We start from the raw sequence: 22,498 nt of genomic DNA on the forward strand, positions 1-22,498 counted from the left end.
GTTTATCAATTTTACTGACCTTTCAAATAACCAGCTTTGACTTTGTTGATTTTCTCCTTTACTTTTCTGTTTTCAGTTTTATCGATTTCTGCTCTCACATTCATAATTTTTTCTGCTTGTGTTAGGCTTAATTTACTTTTCTTTCTAAAGCTTACTAAGGCAATGCTTAGGTTATTGATGCTGAACTTTTCTTATTTTCTAAAATATGCATTTAATGCTATAATTTCCCTCTAAGCACTACTTTCTCTGCAACCCACAAACCTTGATAACTTTTAATTATTTTCAAAGTATATTTTTAAAGTTACAATTTAAACTTTTTTGACTAATGAACTATTTAGAATTTTTAAATTTCAGGTTATTTTAGAATTTTCAATTTATTTTCTTTTATTGATTTCTGGTTTAATTCCATTGTGGTCTGAGAATATACTTAGTGTGATTTCTGTCTTTTCAAACTTGTTACATTGTGTTTTATGGCCCAGAATGTGGCCTGTCTTGATGAATGTTGCATGCAAACCTAAAAAGATTTTGTATTTCAGTTTTCTCAGATTGAGGATTCTATAAGTGTCGATTCTATAAATGTCAACTATTAAGATAAAACTAATAGTTCTGTTCATTTCCTCTATATCCTTTATTGTTGTTCAGCCCTATCTGACTCTTCGTGACCCCATGGACTGCAGCACACCAAGCTTCCCTGGTCCTTCACTATCTCCTGGAGTTTGCTCAAATTCATGTCCATTGAGCCAGTGATGCCATCCAACTGTCTCATCCTCTGTGGCCCCCATCTCCTGCCCACAATCTTTCCCAGCATCAGGGTTTTTTCCAATGAGTCAGCTCTTTGCATCATATGGTCAAAGTATTGGAGCTTCAGCTTCAGCATCAGTCCTTCCAATGAATATTCAATGTTAATTTCCTTTAGGATTGATCTCCTTGCTGTCTAAGGGACTCTTAAGTCTTCTCCAGCACCACAGTTCAAAAGGATCAATTCTTTAATGCTCAACCTTCTTCATGGTCCTACTCTCACATCTGTACATAACTACTGGAAAAACCTTAACTTTGATTATATGGACCTTTATTGGCAACGTGGTGTCTCTGCTTTTTAATACACTGTCTAGGTTTGTCATAGCTTTCCTTTCAAGGAGTAAATGCCTTTTAATTTCATGGCTCCGGCCACCATCCACAGTGATTTCGGAGACCAAAATAAATAAATAAATAAATAAAGTCTGTTACTGTTTCCACTTTATTCCCATCTATTTGCCATGAAGTTACGGGACCGGATACCATGATCTTAGTGTTTTGAATGCTGAGTTTTATGCCAGCTTTTCGCTCTCCTTTCACCCTCATCGTGAGACTCTTACTTCCTATTCACTTTCTGCCATTAAAGTGGCACCATCTGCATACCTGAGGTTGTTACTGTTTCTTCTGGCAGTCTTGATTCCAGCTTGTGCTCCACTCAGTCTGGCATTCTGCATGTATACTCTACATGTAAGTTAGATAATCAGGGTGACAGCATACAGCCTTGACGTACTCTTTTCCCAAATTAGACCATGTATCCTTTACACTAGTTGTTCCATGTATCCTTTACACTATTATTTCGCCTGTGTAGTCTGTTGGCAGAAAGGTAAAGCGTTTAACTATAATAATAAATTTGTCTCTATCTCTTTTCTGTTATGGATTTTTCCTCATGTGTTTTGATGCTGTTAGGCGCATACATGTTTAGGATTACTATATCTTCGCATAGAATATATCCCTTTATTATTATGTAATACCCTTTATTCTAGACAATCTTCCCAGTTCTGAATTCTACTTTGCCTATTCTGTCTGAAATTAATAGTTACTAAACCGTTCTTTTGATTAGTATTAGCCTGTCATATTTTTTTTCATCTCTTAAAGCTATATGTATGGTTTCCTCGTAAATAACCCATAAATTTGTCCTATTTTTAAAAAAATCTACTCTGACCTATCTTTTATTTAATGCATTTCAAACATTAAAGCAGTGTTCCCTAGCTTTTTGGCGCTGTTTTATGGAAGAAACTTTTCCCACAGACCAGGGGGTGGGGATGGTTTGGGATGATTCAAGTGCATTACATTTATTGTACACTTTGTTTCCATTAGTATTACATTGTGTCGTATAATGAAATAATTATCCAACTCATTATAATCCAGACTCCGTGGGAACCCTGAGCTTGTTTTCTTGCAACCAGATGGTTCCATTTTGGGGCTGATAGAAGAGACACTGACACCTCAAGTGTGTTGCTTATGTCCAGTCTAGTCCATCTTGCTATGGTTGCTGCCCTGCAGAAAACCCTGCTTCACAAGGATAGGATGTTGGAAACAGAAGCAGGCTCTTTCAGTGCTTTCGTGACAATCTCATGATATGCTGCCTTGACTTTAAGCCAGAACGTATGGAGGTTTGAAGTCTCAAGCATACTTAAGGCCACTGTTGTTTGTGATTTCACCTGGCTTATTAACAAATGGGTCATGGATCTGTGCTTTCCCAGTGCTGAAGTTTTTGTGGTTGGGAAGTAATGTTCAAACTCTTTGAAAGCTGAGACAGGTGATAATGCACCAACTGGGAGAAAGAATGCCCTAATTTAGTCTCTTTCGAAATCTCTGCTAATGTTTGAAACATGTCAGAAATCCCAGTGTTCACTCATCACCCCCATGATTCCACTTTTGCTTTGAGTGCAGACACTTAATCTGCTGACTTGAACGCAGTTGTTGTTTTCCCCTGAAGTGACAGATTGAGTTTGATGAGCAGGCTCGATATGTCATACAAGTAAGAAAGTTTTGCAACCCATACTATGAAATGTGCTGCTAGTGGTGACTGCTTGTCTAAAAGAAATCTCTGGAGTGACTCTCATACTCAAAAACTCTGGCCAGTGATCTACCTTTAGAAAGCTACCTCACTTCTGTGTATAAGAGAGGGCATGTGTGCTCTGTAGCCATCTCTTCATAGAGCTGTGTGAACAGATGTGAGTAAAAGTCACATACTTTAATGCGGTTGATCATTTTAATCACATCCTGCCAAACATTGTTAAGTTCATGTGTCATTTTTTTGGCTAGCCAGCATTTCTCTGTGGATGACACAGTGCATAGACTCACATTCAGAAGTGACCTGTTTGACCCAAATAGTGAAAGAAAGCCATCTAGTCATGGCAGCTGCTCCATCCGTGCATATACCAACACAAAATAACCAATTCCAATTTTCCTGATATGTAATCATTCAAAGACTTGAACAGTTCTATAGCTGCCATGTTGGTTAGCAACAAAATGCACATAACATAACCTCATCCTTCTCAAAAATGTCTTGCACAAAAACAATCATTGTTGCCTGTTGTCTACCTGGATTCTGTACCATGATGACTCATTAATCCTCTCTGACAATTGTGTCTCAGTATCCTCTGCTATTTCATCACTTTGTCTAGTTATGGTGCTAGCTGAAAGAGGAACATGTGCCACCTTTTGAACTGCAGCCTCTCCTAAAAGTTCTCAATAAATGTCCTTAATGGCAGACAGGATCAACTCTTCACCAATAGCAAAGGGCTCTTGCTTTAGCAATGCAGTTAGCCACTAAGAATGATGTTCTCAGTGCAGGCACATTTGATGAAATTGTGGTCTTCAATAATTGCCTAGTCTAGACTCTTCTTCTGGAGAAGGCAATGGCAACCCACTCCAGTACTCTTGCCTGGAAAATCCCATGGACGGAGGAGCTGGGTAGGCTTCAGTCTGTGGGGTCGCGAAGAGTCGGACACTACTGACCAACTTCACTTTCACTTTTCACCTTCATGCACTGGAGAAGGAAATGGCAACCCACTCCAGTGTGCTTGCCTGGAGAATTCCAGGGTCAGTGGAGCCTGGTGGGCTGCCATCTATGGGGTCATACAGAGTCAGACACCACTGAAGAGACTTAGAAGCAGCAGCAGAGTCTTCTGTCTCATCATTGGATCTTTCCCCCTTTTCAAAGAAGCTTTCCAGTGATGTTTGTTCTCTGATTCATTTTGGCTATGGTTAGCTCATGGACTTGCCAAAACTGGCTGAGACCAAGTAAGCACACAGTGTGGGAAACAGGCATGGACAGTAGTGGTGAATAGAATCATGGGAGGGTCATGTGCAGACAGAAATGAGTATCAGATTCTGACTTAAAGGCTGTCACTAGCTCAGTTCAATTCAGTTGCTCAGTTGTGTCCAACTCTTTGTGACCCTATTGACTGCAGCACCCCAGGCTTCCTTGTCTATCACCAACTCCCAGAGCTTACTCAAACTCATGTCCATTGAGTCGGTGATGGCATCCCATCATCTCATCCTCTGTCATCCCCTTCTCCTCCCACCTTCAATCTTTCCCAGCATCAGGGTCTTTTGAAATGAATCAGTTCTTCGCATCAGGTGGCCAAAATATTGGAGTTTCAGCTTTAGCATCAGTCCTTCCAATGAATATTCAGGACTGATTTCCTTTAGGATAGACTGGTTGGATCTCCTTGCAGTCCAAGGGACTCTCAAGAGTCTTCTCCAACACCACAGTTCAAAAGCATCAATTCTTCAGTGCTCAGCTTTCTTTAAATCCACCTCTGATATCCATACATGACTATTGCAAAAACCATAGCCTTGACTAGATGGACCTTTGTTGACAAAGTAATGTTTCTGCTTTTTAATATGCTGTCTAGGTTAGTCATAACATTTCTTCCAAAGAGCAAGCGTCTTTCAGTTTCATGGGTGCTGTCACCATCTGCAGTGATTTTGGAGCCTCCCCAGATAAAGTCTGTCACTGTTTCCATTGTTTTCCCGTCTATTTGCCATGAAGTGATGGGACCGGATGCCATGATCTTAGTTTCCTGAATGTTGAGTTTTAAGCCAACTTTTTCACTCTCTTCTTTCACTGTCATCAAGAGGCTCTTTAGTTCTTCTTTACTTTCTGCCATAAGGGTGGTGTCATCTGCATATCTGAGGTTATTGATATTTCTCCCGGCAACCTTGATTCCAGCTTGTGCTTCACCCAGCCCGCATTTTGCCTGATGTACTCTGTGTATAAGTTAAATAAGCAGAGTGACAATATACAGCCTTGATGTACTCCTTTCCCTATTTGAAACCAGTCTGTTGTTCCATGTCCATATCTAACTGTTGCTTCTTAACCGGCACACAGATTTCTCAGTAGGTCAGGTGGTCGGGTAAGATATTTTTACAGTTTGTTGTGATCCATATAGTCAAAGGCTTTGGTGTAGTCAGTAAAGCAGAAATAGATGTTTTTCTGGAACCCTCTTGCTTTTTCAATGATCCAACCGATGTTGGCAATTTGATCTCTGGTTCCTCTGCCTTTTCTAAATCCAGCTTGAATATCTGAAGTTCATGGTTCACAAACTGTTGAAGCTTGGCATAGAGAATTTTGAGCATTACTTTGCTAGTTTATGAGATGAGTGCAATCATGTGGAAGTTTGAACATTCTTTGGCATTGCCTTTCTTTGGGATTGGAATGAAAACTGACCTTTTCCAGTCCTGTGGTCACTGCTGAGTTTTCCAAGTTTGCTGGCATATTGAACGCACCACTTTCACAGCATCATCTTTTAGGATTTGAAATAGCTCAGCTGGAATTTCATCACCTCCACTAGCTTTCTTCAGTTGCCACTCACTGATAGGGTTTTGGTAAGCCGTGTGCAAACAATTGATTTATTATGGTCTCTGTGCAGTCACCTCCCTGCTAATGGTAATCTGCATTTGTAGCTACTTCCCAGTGCTAGCACTACTTCCTCAGCTCCATCTCAGATCATCAGGCATTAGATTCTTATAAGGAGTGCACAACCAGGATCTCACATGGAGAGTTCACAGTCGGGTTTGAATTCCTATGAGAATATAATGCCTCTGATCTGACAGGTGAACAGGGAGAGGCTGTAAATACTGAGGAAGCTTTGCTCACTAGCTTGCCTACCTCTCACCTCCTATTGTGCAGCCCAGGTCCTAACTGGCCATGGACCAACACCAGTCCATGGCACAGGGGCTGAGGACCCCTGCCTTAGAGTATTTCCAGTTCCTCCTTTCTGTCACTTGTGATATTCCTATTATTCCTTCCATTAATTTTTAAATATGTAGCTATCTTTTAGATCAACTGAGAATAAGAAAATTAAATATTATATTTTATACACTTTTATTTATTCTCCCTGCTCCTCCCTTATGTTGATCCTTTATTCTGACCTATATCATTTTCCTTCTTCATGAAGAACTTCTTCTAACATTTCTTAATAGGCAGATCTAATGGCAATGAATTCTCAGTTTTTGTTTGTCTGAAAAAGTATTTATTTCTCTTTCAGTTTTGAAGAATAATTTTGCTCTATCTTGATATTTAAGTGGATGAAATTTTTTCTTTGAACTTTGAATATTTCACACTAGTTTCTTCTTGCTTGTATGATTTCTGACAAGAAATCTGTATTAATGCTTATCCTTGTTCTTCTGTAGGTAAGGTGTTTTTTCCTCTGACTTCTTTCAAGATTTTTCTCTTTGTCCTTGGTTTTCTGCAGTTGGACTATAATATCCCTAAGTGTTTTTTGTTTGTTTATGTTTATTTGGTGGAAGGGATGGTATTTATCCTGCTTGGTGTTCTTTGAGATTCCTGGATTTGTGATCTGACACCTATTAGGAGGAGTACATGGTGACATACTTCAGTATTCCTGCCTGGAGAATCCCCATGGACAAAGGAGCCTGGTGGGCTACAGTCCATGAGGTCGCAAAGAGGCAGACATGACTAAGTGACTAAGCACAGCACACATCAATTTTGGAAAGTTCTCAGGCAACATTACTTCATGAACATCATCTGTTATATCCTTTCATCCTTCTCCTCTTGGTATTTCAATTACACATATGTTTTCTGTTTACATTTCAGTTTGGGAAGTTTCTATTGACAAATTTCCAAGCTCAGTAATTCCTTTCTTGGTATTGTGCAGTCTAATCCTAACCACATGGAAGATATTCTTCATTTCTATTACTTTGTTTTTGATTTACGGGATTTATTTTTATTCTTTCTTAGACCTTCTATTCACATTATCTGTTTTTGCATATGGTCTACTTTTTTCCCTTAGAAAGTGAAAGGGAGACAGAGTCTGGGGTAAATGCATAGTACAATAACATAGCTAAAAAAAAAAAAAGATAGTGAAAGGGAAAGTGTCCAACTCTTTGTGATCCCATAAACTATAGCCCATCAGGCTCCTCTGTTCATGGAATTCTCCAGGCAAGAATACTGGAGTAGGTTGTCATTCCCTTATCCAGGGAATCTTCCCAACCCAGGAACCTAACCCAGGTCTCCCCAGCTGCAGGTGGATTCTTTAGCATCTGAGCCACAGGAAAGTCCATTTTTTCTTTAGAGTGCTTAATGTATATTTAAAATTCCTATAGTTATTTAAATTTTCTGATAATTTCAACATCTGTGATATATTTGAATCTTGTTCAATGCTTGGTTCACCTTTTCAGACTGTTTTTCTTTTCTTTCAGCTTGACTTGGTAATTTTTTTGTTAAAATCTGGTCATGTTGTACTGAGTAATACGAAGTGATATAAATAGGACTTTAATGTTTTAAAGTGAGGATTTATATTAATTGGACCAGAGGCTTCAAATTCCTCTAGTGTCTTTTTTTTTTCTCTCTCTCTCTCTCTTTATAGAGTTTGTGTATTGTACCCCTCAGTTGTAATTCACTGTTATTACACTGGCCCCCTGTTTGTGTGGTGGTAAGGTGTGGGGCAATGGCACCTCACTCCAATACTCTTGCCTGGAAAATCCCTTGGGAGGAGGAGCCTGGTGGGCTGCAGTCCATGGAGTCATGAAGAGTCGGACATGACTGAGTGACTTCCCTTTCACTTTTCACTTTCATGCATTGGAGAAGGAAATGGTGACCCACTCCAGTGTTCTTGCCTGGAGAATCCCAGGGATGGGGGAGCCTGGTGGGCTGCCGTCTATGGGGTTGCACAGAGTTGGACACAACTGAAGTGACTTAGCAGCAAGGTGTGGGGAGAAGGTTATTCTAGTATCTTCCTATCAAATTTCAGTCTTTAAGTGGGCCAGTGTCTCAGGGTCATGACCTTCATTTGTGTTTCACCAGTAGTGTAGATACTTTCTCCAGGTCTTTACTTCCTTACAGGATTCCCTATCTATTTCCTTGAAGTCCTGACCTCTGTTAACTATCTTCCTGATCCAAAAGACTTCATTGATAAAAGAAGGCTGGAGATGATGTTCTTCCCCAACCTATGATAAGGCTATACAGCACAGTTGTTTTCCTTGACATGTAGATCTTTGTTATGGAGAAGGATCTGAATATATTTCACAGTAATCGCTCTTCCCTTCCTTATCCATACAAATAAAAAATATCTGAGACAAATGAAAATGGAAGCCTAACTTTCCAAAATCCATGGGACACAGCAAGCTCAGTAAACTTCTAATAGGCAAATTTATAATGATACAGACCTTCATTAAAGAGATGAGAAAAATGGCACATAAAGGAATGAGACAAAGAAGAACAAGTAAAGTCCAAAGTTAATAAAAGGAAGGAAATAATAAAGAGCCGAGTAGAAGTAAATATGATACGGACTAAAAAAGACAATTGAAAAAAGTCAATGAAGGTAAGAGTTGCTCTGTTGAAAAGATAAATAAAATTAACAAACCTTTAGCCAGATTCATCAAGAAGAAAAGAGAGTCCAAATAAATAAAATCAGAATGAAAGAGGAGAAATTACAGTTGACATGACAGAAACACAAAGCATCATGAGAATATTATGAACACTAAGATGTAAATAAATTAGACAACCTAGAAAAAATAGATAAATACCTAGAAGTACATAATTTATCAAGACTGAATCATGAAGAAATAGAAAATCTTAATAGATTAATGAAATTAGTAATTAAGAGTGATGAAATTAAATCACTAATCAAAAATTCCCCAAAAACAAAAGTCCAGGTTCTGATGACCTCACAAGTGAATCCTATCAAACATTTTAAGAAGAGTTAATACCTATCTTTTTCAAATTATTCTAGAAAATTGAAGAGGAAGCCATACTCGCAAACTCATTTTATTAAACCAACATTAGCCTATTTCCCAAACTAGACAGAGGCATCACAAAAAGGAAAATTACAGGCCAATGTCCCAGATAAACTTAGATGCAAAAATTCTCAACACACACTAAAGGCATCATACACCATGTTCACGAGGGATTCATTCCAGGAATTTAAGCACGGCTTAGCGTCCATAAATCAACCAATGTGATATACCACATTAAGAAAACAAAGGAAATGAAGAAAAAGCATTTGAAAAAATCGAACATTCATTTATGATAATAACTCCAAACAAAGTAGGTGTAGAGAGAACATACTTTAACATAATACCTTAACATGAAAAAGCCATATATGACAAATCGACAGCCAACATCGCATTCTATGGTGAAAAGCTGAAAGCAATTCCTCAGATATCAGAAACGAAACAAGGATTCCCTCTCTCACCACTTTTATCTGATACAGTATTGGAAGTCCTAGCCACAACAATCAGAAAAGAAAAAGAAATAAAAGGAACCTGAATTGGAAGAGAGAAAGTAAAACTGTCACTGTAGATGACATGAGCCTATGTATAGAAAGCCCTAAAGACTTCACCAAAACACTATTTGAACTAATTAATGAATCCCGTAAAGTAGCAGTATAAGAATATATAGAAATCTGTTGTGCTTCTATCCACTAATATAGAATATCAGGAAGCAAAATTAAGAAAACCAATTTACAATTGCATCAAAAAGAATAAAATAGGAATAAATTTAACCAAGGAGGTCAAATACCTGTATTCTGAAAAATATAGGACATTGATGAAAGAAATTGAAGATAATACAAATAAGTGGAAAGGTATAGCTTATGGAGTAGAAGAATAATTTTGTCCAAATTGCTATATTACCCAAAGCAGTCTCTAGATTCAATGGAATTCCTATCAAAATACCAATAGAATTTTTCACAGAAGTATAACAAATAATTCTAAAATTTGTATGGAAGCACAAAAGATTGCAAACAGTCAAAAGCAATCTTGAAAAAGCACAAAGCTGGAGATATCATGCTTTCTAATTTCAAACTACACTATAAAGCTATAGTAACCAAAATAGTGTGGTACTGGCACAAAAACAGATACATAGGCCAATGGAACAGACTAGAAAGCCCAGAAATAAACCACTGCTTATAAGGTCAATTGCTCTCAGTCACTCAGTTGTGTCTGACTCTTTGCAACCCTACCCTGCCAGGCTCATCTGCCTATGGAATTCTCCAGGCAAGAATACTAGAGTGAGTTGCCATTTCCTACTCCAGGGTATTTTCCTGACCCAGGGATCAAACCCATATCTCCTGCATTGACAGGCTGATTCTTTATCACTATGCCATCTAGGAAGCCCATATGGTCAATTCAGTTCAGTTCAGTTCAGTTCAGTTCAGTTCAGTTCAGTTCAGTCACTCAGTCGTGTCTGACTCTTTGCGACCCCATGAATTGCAGCATGCCAGGCCTCCCTGGCCATCACCAACTCCCGGAGTTCAGTTGGTCTATGACAAATGAGGCAAAAATATAAAGTGAGAAAAAATTCTCTTCAATAATGATGTTGGGAAAACTTGGCAGCTACATGCTGCCAAAATTAAATCGAATCACTTTCTTATACCGTATACAAATGTAAACTCAAAATGGATAACAGATTTAAACATTAGATCAGAAATTATAATACTCCCAGAAAAAAACATAGGTAGCAAACCCTTTTCCATTGGTCTAAGCAATGCATTTTTTGGATCTGTCTCCTTAGGCAAGGACAACAAAGTTAAAAATAAATAAATAAATAAATATCAAACTAAAAAGCTTTTTGCACAGTGATGGAAGCCATCAACAAAACATAAAGGCAACTGACTAACGGGAAAAGATATTTGCAAATGATATATATCTGTTAAGGGGTTAATATCTAAACTGTATAAAGAACTCATTCAACTCAATAAAAAAAAAGTCTGATTAAAAAATGAGCAGAGGGCCTGAATAGACATTTTTCCAAAGAGGACACATAGGATAGCCAACAGACCACATCAATAACACTACTGCTACTGCTAAGTCACTTCAGTCGTGTCTGACTCTGTGCGACCCCACAGACGGCAGCCCACCAGGCTCCCTCGTCCCTGGGATTCTCCAGGCAAGAACACTGGAGTGGGTTGCCATTTCCTTCTCCAGTGCATGAAAGTGAAAAGTGGAAGTGAAGTCGCTCAGTCGTGTCCGACCCTCAGCGACCCCATGGACTGCAGCCTACCAGGCTCCTCCGTCCATGGCATTTTCCAGGCAAGAGTATTGGAGTGGGGTGCCACTGCCTTCTCTGAACACTAGCTATCAGGAAATGCAAATCAAAACCACAATGAGATATCACCTTGAACCTGTCAGAATGGCTATTAAAAAAAAAAAGATAGCAAATAGGAAATGTTGGTGAAGCTGAGAGAAAGAAGCCCTTTTATACTTGGTGGATATGTAAATTGATGCCTATACTATGGAAAATGGTATGGAGATTCCTCAAAAAAATTAAAAACACATTTATTATATAATACAACAATTCCACTCCTGGGTATCTATGCAAAGAAAATAAGACTAATTTTAGGAGATATATGCACCCTTATTTTTATTGCAGCACAATTTTACAATAACCAAGATATGAAAGCAACGTAAGTACCCACTGATAGATGAGTATATGAGAAGAGGTGATGTGCGCGCGCACGCGCACACACACACACACACACACACACTGAAGTATAAGTCATTCATAAAAAAGAATGAAATCTTGCCATTTGGAACAATGTAAATGGGCATAGAGGTTATTATGTTAAGTGAAATAAGTCAAGCCAAGAAAGAAAAATATGGGTTTCCCTGGTGGCTCATGGGTAAAGAATTCACGTGCTAATGCTAGAGATAGGGGCTCAGTCCTTGATCTGGGAAGATCCCCCACACTGTGGAGCAGTTAAGCCGGTGTGCCCCAACTATTGAGCCTGCGCTCTATGACTCAGGAGCCACAACTAATGAGCCCACATGCCGCAGCTACTGCAGCCCGTGTACCCTGCAGCCCACGCTCTGCAACAAGAGAAGCCACTGCAATAAGAAGACTGCACACCGCAGTGAGGAGTGGCCCCAGCTGGCCACAGCTAGAGAAAAGCCCACGCATCAGCAGAGAACCAGAACAGCCAAAAATAAGACAAATCCTTTATGATTTCATTTATATATGTAATCTAAAAAAAAAACCAAACAGACAGAAATAGACTTATGGGAAAAAAAAGAAAAAATGCTTTGGTTGTTGCCAATGGGGTTGGGGGTGTGGGAATGGACCAAATAAGTGGAGTGGATTAAGAGGTATAAACTTCCAGTTACACAATGAATAAGTCATGCCCCAGTGTTTAAAGAAAGAGAACTCTCCTCTTACGGGAAGTAGATTTGTCTAAGCAAATCTAAGGATTTGCTCAGTAGGGTTGGGAAAGCAAAGACATGAAGAATATTTATTTTTATTGGAGCTAGAACTGAGTTTCTTACCAGACTTACAGCTTGAGCTGTTGGAGGTTCTCTAACAAACGAGAACACTATAGACCACAGTAGTGACTTAAAAATCTCTCTATTAAATACATAGCCTCACTCTCTACCAGTGATAGGGAGTGATATGTGATTAAGGAGAAGTGAACTGACTGGCCAAGAACCTGAATTTGTCTTCCCTTATTTCTGATTCAAAAATATTTACTAGAACTAAAAGTTTCTTACTTCTGTGCTCTCATTACCTGCTTAAAGTTTTCATTTAGCATTCATCATTCTGCCAAATATGTTATGTACTATATTTTATATAATGCTTTTGTATATTATGTTACACTATGTATTTTATATATTACATATGTTGCAATTAGCATAATTTACCACTGTCCCAGCACTTAATGCTGGATCTAACCCCTTTAAGTAACGGCCAGTTTTGCTTGTGAAGCTCTAAATGCTTTTCTTGGATTTGATTTAATATGGGAGAAAGTAGATACTCATGTTCCCTAAAATCTTAACTGATTCTATATGAATAAGACTGTACAGCTTGAACTGCTGCTGGAAATGCTCTTCCTTTGAGCATTCCTTCCTGCTTTGGCTGGAATGAAGATCCCAGGTGGCTATTTCACAGAGGGTTCTTCTCTTTTGAAAAAGGTTCAGGGATGAGGTTTTGCTTTATTTGGGAAGTCCAAGGCCCTGGGGTATTTGAACTTTGTTTAGCTTGATTTCTCTTGTCCATCACTATCCATACTGTGATTTGCTTTGCCCTTGAATGGTGATATACTCTGTGTGAGTGTTAGTTGCTCAGTCTTGTCCTAATTGCGACCCCATGGACTATAACCCGCCAGGCTCCTCTGTCTATGGGATTACCCAGGCAAGAATTCTGGAGTGGGCTGCCGTTTCCTTCTCCAGGGGATCTTCCCAACCCAGGGATCAATCCTGTGTCTCCTGAATTACAGGCATTTTCTTTACCATATACTTTAGGTAAACAGAAGAAGCCAGCCAGGTGGTGCAAATTCAATTCTGCCTTCACTCTTTTACTGTCTTAGCCTTATTATCTGTACAGTTGGGAGCCGTATCCCTGCCTTCCTCCATGGACTGTTCTGAAGACCTAGTGAGATAATTTCCAGGAAAGCATTTTGTGTTAAGGGCCACATTATGGAAGAATTACTTGCCATAAAACCAAAATAATCCTAAGGAACAGGAAAGGTTCTTCTTGGGTTGTTTAATCCAGCCAAATATGCAGTGACAGGCTGGAACTGTTTAGCAGGTCAGAATTTCTGTGGCTAGGTCCTAAATGGGCTATGGCAAAGGCTGTTGAAAACGTCTGATTCTATAGTGTGTGACTGTGAAGCTATTCTGTTCAAACAAGGTTTCTGGAAAACCTGGGTGATAAATGTTCTAGAAGTCCACAGTGATAAGGTATTCTGAATGATGCCCATCAGCAGCTGCATAGCCCTAGGAGATGGTCCCATACATAGATCAAGACAGCCTTATTGCCCAGGTAACAAACATTTATTTCACTGAAGCTCAGCATGCAGGACTCTTTTTTGGTTTGATGAGATTAGCTTTACATAGATCACAAAAAAATATCCCAAGGCTTATGTTTTTGTTTTAAATATTAAACATGCTTTGCCCATTTCTCTATCATATTGCATTATCATGAGTTCTGTGTGAGCCTATCTCCCCTTCAAGACTGGGAGCTCCTTTGTTCAAGGAATAGTACAGTTTATTTTGATATTTTCCATGTCTAGCCCAAAATCTGGCATATAGTAAAGATTCCATGAATGTTTACTGAATGACTATCAAAGCTTTTGCTTGCAATACTTTGTTTTTCGTTATTCAGTTTTTTTATTTTCCAGTTAACAATTTCTCTTAATTTCTTTTAACCATTTTATATACTCAGAGAACTTTAGGTATAGTTTGATTGTTGTCATTTCCTCTATTGATCCTAAGAGTGGGCCTGGTATTTCTGTTATGGTCTGGAAAGCAGACACATGTGCTGTTTGGGTCTCTATACCTTCTTTTGAAGGCTCTTCTGAGTAATGCGTCTACCCTTTAATTCTAGTGCAAGTTGTGTTCAGAGGCCATCATGCCCCACTGTCTGAAGTCTAGCCTAGACACTGACTTGACAGCTAGTCCCTTCTCCTCACCGGGTACTCATTTGAATCACAAGCCCCAAATGTACATGAAGTTCCTTGGTCAGCCTCTGCTCCCCTGCTCTCTATGACTGTCTGATTCAACTTCATCACAAGGGCATAATTATTTCTATGTGTGACCTCCAAATATTATAGCCTTATTTCCTTTTGCCCCATTATTTTCTTGGCTTAGAGTCTATAGATTCATACAACTTCTTAGATGTTTTGGTGGAGCTAAGTAAGGGCAACAAGGATGCCAGAAATTCACATAGATGCCTTATAAACTGGATCCTGGTTTTCCTGAGTCTTAGGTGATTCTCACTGTTTAAAAGTTAAAGCTAGAATTCCTTCAGCAAGTCCTTCACAGTCTGACTCCATCTTACCCTTCTGGTTTTATCTCTCTCCATTTCCTTTCTTGTACCCTGGTATCAGCACACAATCACTTTTCATTTCCTGAACATTCCTCTTACTTTCATACATGTGAATATATTATTACTTCTCTTTGAAATTCTTTTCCTATAAAAACTTGCCCATCGGATAATCTCTTCTTGTAAGTGTTTTAAGACCAGTCCAGATTTCAGATCATCTCCTCTCTGAAGATTTGACATCTCCAATCAAGTTTCTCTTTCTTTCTCTCTCTCCTATTTCCCTTCAATTGTCAATATATCACTTGACACGTAGAATTGAACCTATATATTTTTTAAAGATTTCTTTTTGGTGTGGACCGTTTTTAAAGTCTTTATTGAATTTGTTACAATATTACTTGTTTTATGTTTTGGTTTTTTGGTTGCCCAGCATGTGGGATCTTAGCTTCCTGACCAGGGCTAAACCTGTACCCCCTGCATTGGAAAATGAAGTGTTAACCACTGGAAGTGGTTAAACTAGGGAAGTTCCAAAACTGTATCTTTAAATGTTTGTCTTTGCCACTAGAGTTTGAGTTTTTTGAAGCCAGGCAATAAGGTTTCTTTTCATTTTTGTTTCCCCAGACCCAGTCCACGGCCTGATTCATCCGCATTGCCCGTTACTTGCTTTCTGAATTAACGGCAGCAGAATTGACCTGGGAGGATCTTGGGATGTGCCCTCAAATGACTGTTAACATGGCTGATGAGAGTTGGAATTGCTAGGATCTCTAATTAAACTGTCAGTGGTCACCATCTTTAATAAACAGTTTTGCTAGAAACTGGGATAAATTAAAGCAGCTGGGAGAGGAAATCTGTTTTCCCCTGGGCTATCTCATTCTGAGGCTACTTTTCCTGTCCACACAGTGATTTATGACTTGGTACGTCATGTACAAACAGATTCCAACAGAGACTCCAGGTTGAGAAAGTCTCATGCTCTTAAGAAGGACGGAAGGGATTATAGGGAAGAATGTCCTTGGTTATGTTTTTTTTTTTTTTTTCTTCCTAAAGGAGCCTCTTCACTAAGCAGAGAGCCACAAGGAAACCAAGAGGTCAGTGAAAACTCCTTGGCCCACACTACTCTTCAACCTCTTCTTCAGGCATATCCCATCCTTGTTTGTTTAATTATCCATAAAAACAGGGCCAGCACTTCACCTAGGGACTTCATTTAAAGCTTCCAGACTCCTGGTTGGACGCTGCTTCTGTTCCTCTCTTTTCCTCTTCCACAAGGGGCAGGTCTCTGGGAGCCAAGGAAGTGGGCTCAGCTCCTCACAGTCCTGCTTAGAGCGCTAAGAGCCTCGGAAAACCAGTCCCCACACTGTCAGGAAAGCTTCCTGCCAATGGCCCGGAGCAGAGCATCCTTGGCCTCTTTGTTCCGCAGGGTGTACACCACAGGGTTCAGTAGTGGGGTGATGACAGTGTAGGTCACTGAGATCAGCTGATCCTCATCCTTGCTGTTCTCTGACTTGGGCTTGAGGTAGGCAATGGATGCACAGCCATAGTGGACAATGACCACAGTGAGGTGGGAGGCGCAGGTGGCAAAGGCCTTCTTCCGGCCCTCGGCTGAAGCGATCTTGAGGATGGTGGAGATGATGAGGACATAAGAGATGAAGACCAGACCCATAGGCACAACGAGCACGAAAACACTGATGATCAAAGTCAGGATCTCATTGACAGTCGTGTCAGTGCAGGAGAGCTTCATCACAGGCCGGATGTCACAGAAGAAGTGGGCCACCTTTGTGGCACAGAAAGGTAACCTGAATACAGATGTCACCTGGGTCATGGCCACAATCAGCCCGATGCTGCAGGCCCCCCACACCAGCTGGAGGCACACCCTCCTGTTCATGATGACTGTGTACCTCAAGGGATGGCAAATGGCCACATAGTGGTCGTAGCCCATCGCTGTGAGCAGGAAGCAGTTAGTGATCCCAAAGGTTACAAAAAAGAACATCTGTGTGGCACAACCTGCCAATGAAATGGACTGGCTCAGACCCACAAGGCTGGACAGCATTCTTGGAAGAATAACTAGTGTATATATAGTCTCTGAAGTGGACAGCATGCTGAGGAAGAAGTACATGGGGGTGTGGAGATGATGATCGATTCGGATAATGATCACAATAATTATATTACCTGCTAGGGTTAAGATGTATGGTGCGAGAAACATCACAAAAAGAGTGAGCTGGTGCTCGTGGCAGCTGGAGAAACCTTGTAAAACAAACTCAGGGGTGAGAGTGTGGTTCTCGCTCTTCATTGAGTGGCCACTAGATTGGAAGTGTAGAAGAATAAAAGTTACATAATCTCAGAAAAGCAGTTTAATCCATTTCTGAAACTGATTGAACTTTGTTCTCCTTTATAAACCTAGGGATACATTTTTCAGTGGCAGTGGAATAGTTAATCTTTAGGTTTACTGATCTTCATTTAAAATATTTTTGTTCTGTGCCCATCTATTATAATACAATTTCCTATGCATGCTGCTGCTGCTGCTGCTGCTGCTGCTTCTAAGTCGCTTCAGTCGTGTCTGACTCTGTGCAACCCCATAGATGGCAGCCCACTAGGCTCCCTGGTCCCTGGGATTCTCCAGGCAAGAACACTGGAGTGGGTTGCCATTTCCTTCTCCAATGCATGAAAGTGAAAAGTGAAAGTGAAATCACTCAGTCATGCCCGACTCTTAGTGACCCCAGGGACTGCAGCCGACCAGGCTCCTCGGTCCCTGGAATTCTCCAGGCAAGAGTACTGGAGCGGGGTGCCATTGCCTTCTCCGATGCATGCTAGAATCATCTAAGGTTTTTCCCTGCGCTTTATAACCATGTCCATTCCCACTTCACTGTACTCTTCATCCCTGTCATCTGGAAGGCTCTTCCTATCTTCCTCCTCTTAAATAAATTGTTCTCAAAACTAATGCATGTCTTCTCTTCCATTAATGCATATTGTCCTCTGAAATTTTCATGTCTGCATTATTGTCATCCCTCCTCTGTGCACTCTGTGGCTTTATACCTTTTACATCTGCATATCTCACTGACTCAGGATTATGCATGAATTTGATGCTTGAAAACAACTTGTTTAGGGATTGACTGGAAAGTTCTTTTATTTCAAGGCTTTGAATCATCCCCTTGCACATCCTTTAGGAAATAAAAGCAAAGCAGATTCAGAAATGTTCATCTTGTTTTCAAGAAGTAAAAGGTGAATTTTAACCAGCCACCATCCACACTGCTGTCTGAATGATGGAAGTTGGCTGACACTTCACAGCACTGACTCACGTATATTGTAAACCATGCTACATCTTCATTTTCCCTAAACTAGAAGGCAAATTTACAGCTAATACAACTTTGTGAGTAGGAATACACCTACTCTGCAGAGGTGAACAGTCGTACTAGGGAAGATGCAGCAAATTCAGGTGTCCTTCATCTAAAGTAAAAGTAGGCTCTGAATATAAAGAACAGAGTTACGCTAAACATACATCATTTTGTTGAAAGATGAGGCTCAGTCCAATTCATGTAATATTTCACACTTAGGTCCCTTTAGACAGTAAGCTCCTGTAGGTTATTTAAATTATATTCTGATTTCCTTATGCATATTCAGAAAAAGACTTTTTGCATAAAGTAAATCATATCAGTGAGGAAACTTAGTAGACATAGAGACCTCCTTCTAGTTCATAAAAAATTATTTAAGAGAAATTGAAGACCAGCTGTTAATCACTTACATTAAGAATGCTAAAAGAGAGTAACATTGCAAGAGGAAATATTTCCCAATAGGAAAATTCATTTGACTCTAAAATACATGGCTAAAGACATTTATCTTCTGAGAGGCCTCCAGGCATCAACTAGGCAGTGGTCCAGTTACGCGGTGGTATGGCACCTCTACTATGAAATAAAAAATGTGTGTTAGAGCTTTCGATTGTTCTAATGATGGTCATGGATGCTGCTAGCAATTAGTGGTGCTAACTGTCCTGCAGTACATGTGATGACCCCACCCAAGGAAGAACTGTCCTATTCCAAATACCAATAGGGCTTCTCCTGAGAAACCCAGGGCTAAAGTGTCATCTGATTCTGGCTGAAGTCTAACTATCTTGAGGTAGATGAATGGCTGCTATAATCTGGTGAGTATCCACCACCCTATGGAGCCTATAAGTCTTCCAAGAAAATCAAGGGCAAGAAGAGCAAAAATAACCTAATGAGGACCTACCCCAGCTATGACAAGAACTATTATGTGCCATAAATTAAAGTCCGTCCATGAGCAAGAACACCCAAGTCAGTTCTTTTTCTAAAGAACACTTGCCTGTAACTGCCTAGAGCTGAGGCACAACAAGAGAGCTCAGCTCAAGGAGGCTGAGGAGTGAAGATGTAAGTGTCTGACCCCCTTGGCCCCAGTGTGCAGGTCAGGGAAGGGCAAGGTGACCAAAAAGAACTGTGACAGGTTGAGCAGGTAGCAGGTAAATACAAACTGGCAGGAACGTGGTCGGGCTTGAGAGCTGCAGGCATCCTTGACAACCCCTGTGTGGAGAAGTCTTCAAAGCCAAAGAAGGAGTTCCCCCAGGAACAGCCAGTGGGGCTCCTGGAGGTGACTCCCTGTAGACATCCTCAGAGCCACACTGGGGCTGGGAGGATATAGACAGTAGGTTCCTGAGGGGCTCATTATGTGTAGGGCTCATTTACCCAGTACTAGGGCTGGCATTTGGGGAGTCTGGGGAGAGTTTTTGCTTCAAGGAGCAACAGAATTAGAGGAATCTGGTTTATTTAGTTCACTGCAACTTGTTCATATAAGCACATTATTACTGGCCAGTTAGCTCACTTGGTTAGTGTGGTGTTAATAAAATAATGAATAAGTACATTGTGCTTTTTTACATATGTTAGCCTTGGAAATCCATAGTTTACAAATCTAGGCAGCTCAAGCTTGGAGCCATATTACTTTGGATCTCATAAATCTTAACTCCCCCCCCCCCCGCCTTTTTTTATAGGCAGGATTTCTACCCAGGGTTCTCTCTTTGAAATGAAAGTAGTCAAATGTGGCCATGGTTCTGCAGAGAACAGTTCACACTGCCTGTCTTTCTGCCCCTGTGACATTCAGAATTGGAAGACATTGTCTTTAGATCCAGGGATCCTCTCTTGGGGGTTAGGAAAACAGAGATGAGCCTCTGAACATTGTTCTCATTACTCAGATTACCTCATCTTCTCCATTTGGCAAACTTCTACTAGATTGTCAAGTCTCAGCCTCAGAATTTACTTTTCACTGAAGACTTTCCATGAGTTAGTTTATTGCTTCTATAACATTTCTTCCTTTAACACGAAGTACTTATCTATGCCCATTCATTCTGGAGCACTAAGCATATGCTAGGCCTTGTGCTCATTGCTGGGCAAACAGCAGTGAATGAGATACTTTATAAAGCTTTGAAGGGCTCACTGTTTAGTTACAGGTAATGGCTGTTGTTCAGTCACCTAAGTCATGGCTGACTCTGCAATCCCATGGACCGCAGCATGCCAGTCTTCCCTGCCCTTCACTATCTCCCAGAGTTTGCTCAAACTCATGTCCATTGAGTTGGTGATGCTGTCCAACCATCTCAACCTCTGTTGCCCATTTTTCCTTCTGCTCTCAATCTTTGCCAACATCAGGGTCTTTTCCAATGAGTCGGCTATTTGCAACAGGTGGCCAGAGGATTGAAGCTTCAGCATCAGTCCTTCCAATGAATATTCAGGGATAATTTCCTTTAGGATTAACTGGTTTGATCTCCTTTCTGTCCAAGGGACTCTCAAGAGTCTTCTCCAGCACCACAGTTCAAAAGCATCAATTCTTCACTACTCAGCCTTCTTTATGGTCCAACTCTCACATCCATACATGACTACTGGAAAAACTGTAGCTTTGACTAGATGAACATTTATTAGCAAATTGATGCCTCTGCTTTTTAATACATTGTCTAGATTTGTCATAGCTTTTCTTCCAAAGAGCAAGTATCTTTTAATTTCATGGCTGCAGTCAGCATTCACAGTGGTTTTGGAGCCCAAGAAGATAAAATCTGCCACTGTTTCCATTGCTTCCCCATCTATTTGCCATGAAGTGATGGGACCAGATGCCATGATCTTTGTGTTTTGAATGTTGAGTTTTAAGCCAGCCTTTTCACTCTTCTCTTTCACCTTCATCGAGAGGCTCTTTAGTTCCTCTTCACTTTCTGCCGTTAGAGTGGTATCATCTGCATATCTGAGACTGTTGATATTTCTCCTGGTATTCCAGCTTGTGCTTCATCCAACCTGGTATTTCCCATGATGTACTCTGCATGTAAGCTAAATAATCAGAGTGACAGTATACAGTGTTGATGTACTCCTTTCAAGAACCGCATGAACAGTATGAAAAAGCAATAAGATATGACACCAGAAGATGCGCCCCCCAGCTTGGTAAAGAGTGGAAAAATAGCTTCAGAAAGAATTAAGAGGCCAGGCCAAAATAGAAATGATGCTCAGTTATGGATATATCTGGTGGTAAAAGTAAAGTTCACTGCAATAAAGAACAATATTGCATAGGAATCTGGAATGTTAGGTCTATGAATCAAGGTAAATTGGATGTGGTCAAGTAGGAGATGGCAAGAGCGAACATCAACAGTTTAGGAATCAGTGAGCTAAAATGGACAGGGAAAGGTGAATTTAATTCAGATGACCATTATATCTACCACTGTGGTCAAGAATCCCTTAAAAGAAATGGAGTAGTCCTCATAGTCAACAAAAAGAGTCCAAAATACAGTACTTGGGTACAGTCTCAAAAATGACAGAATAATCTTGGTTGGTTAACAAGGCAAACCATTCAACATCACAGTAATCTATGTCCCAATCACTAACGCCAAAGAAGCTGAAGCTGAGAAGTTCTACAGACCTGCAAAACCTTCTAGAACTAACACCAAGAAAAGATGTCCTTTACATTTTAGGGGAATGGAATGCAAAACTAGGAAGTCAAGAGATGCCTGGAGCAGCAGGCTAGTTTGGCCTTAGAGTACAAAATGAAGCAGGGTAAAGGCTAACTGAGTTTTTCCAAGACAGCACACTGGCTATAGCAAACACCCTTTTCCAACAACACAAGAGATGACTCTACACATGGACATGATCAGATGGTCAATATCAAATTCAGATTGCTTATATTCTTTGAAACCAGTGATGGAGAAGCTCTATATAGTCAACAAAAACCAGACCTGGAGCTGACTATGGCTCAGATCATGAACTCCTTATTGCAAAATTCAGGCTTAAATTGAAGAAAGTAGGGAAAACCACTAGGCTATTCAGGTACGACCTAAATCAAATCCCTCATGATTGTACAGTTACAGGTGATAGACAAATAGACTGTAATAATGCCACAAGTAAGTGGGACAAGAAGAAGATGGTTCTTGATTAGACTCAGGCTGATTACAAAAAAATATGTTGTAGGTAAAGTAAGACCAGTTTACAAAAGATTTTAGAATGGCTTCCC

General features: G+C 40.1%; 1 protein-coding gene across 1 annotated transcript; it reads right to left on the reverse strand.

Moving 5' to 3' along the window:
• Nucleotides 1–16,376: 16,376 nt before the first annotated feature.
• Nucleotides 16,377–17,333, reverse strand: LOC120855607 (olfactory receptor 10J1-like). The gene has a single exon (XM_040230150.1). The coding sequence runs from the start codon at nt 17,304–17,306 to the stop codon at nt 16,377–16,379; it is 930 nt and encodes a 309-aa protein (XP_040086084.1). The 5' UTR covers nt 17,307–17,333.
• Between the last annotated feature and the right edge of the window lie 5,165 nt (nt 17,334–22,498).

This window comes from Oryx dammah, unplaced genomic scaffold (genome assembly GCF_014754425.2).
Source record: "Oryx dammah isolate SB20612 unplaced genomic scaffold, SCBI_Odam_1.1 HiC_scaffold_28, whole genome shotgun sequence".
Taxonomy (NCBI): domain Eukaryota; kingdom Metazoa; phylum Chordata; class Mammalia; order Artiodactyla; family Bovidae; genus Oryx; species Oryx dammah.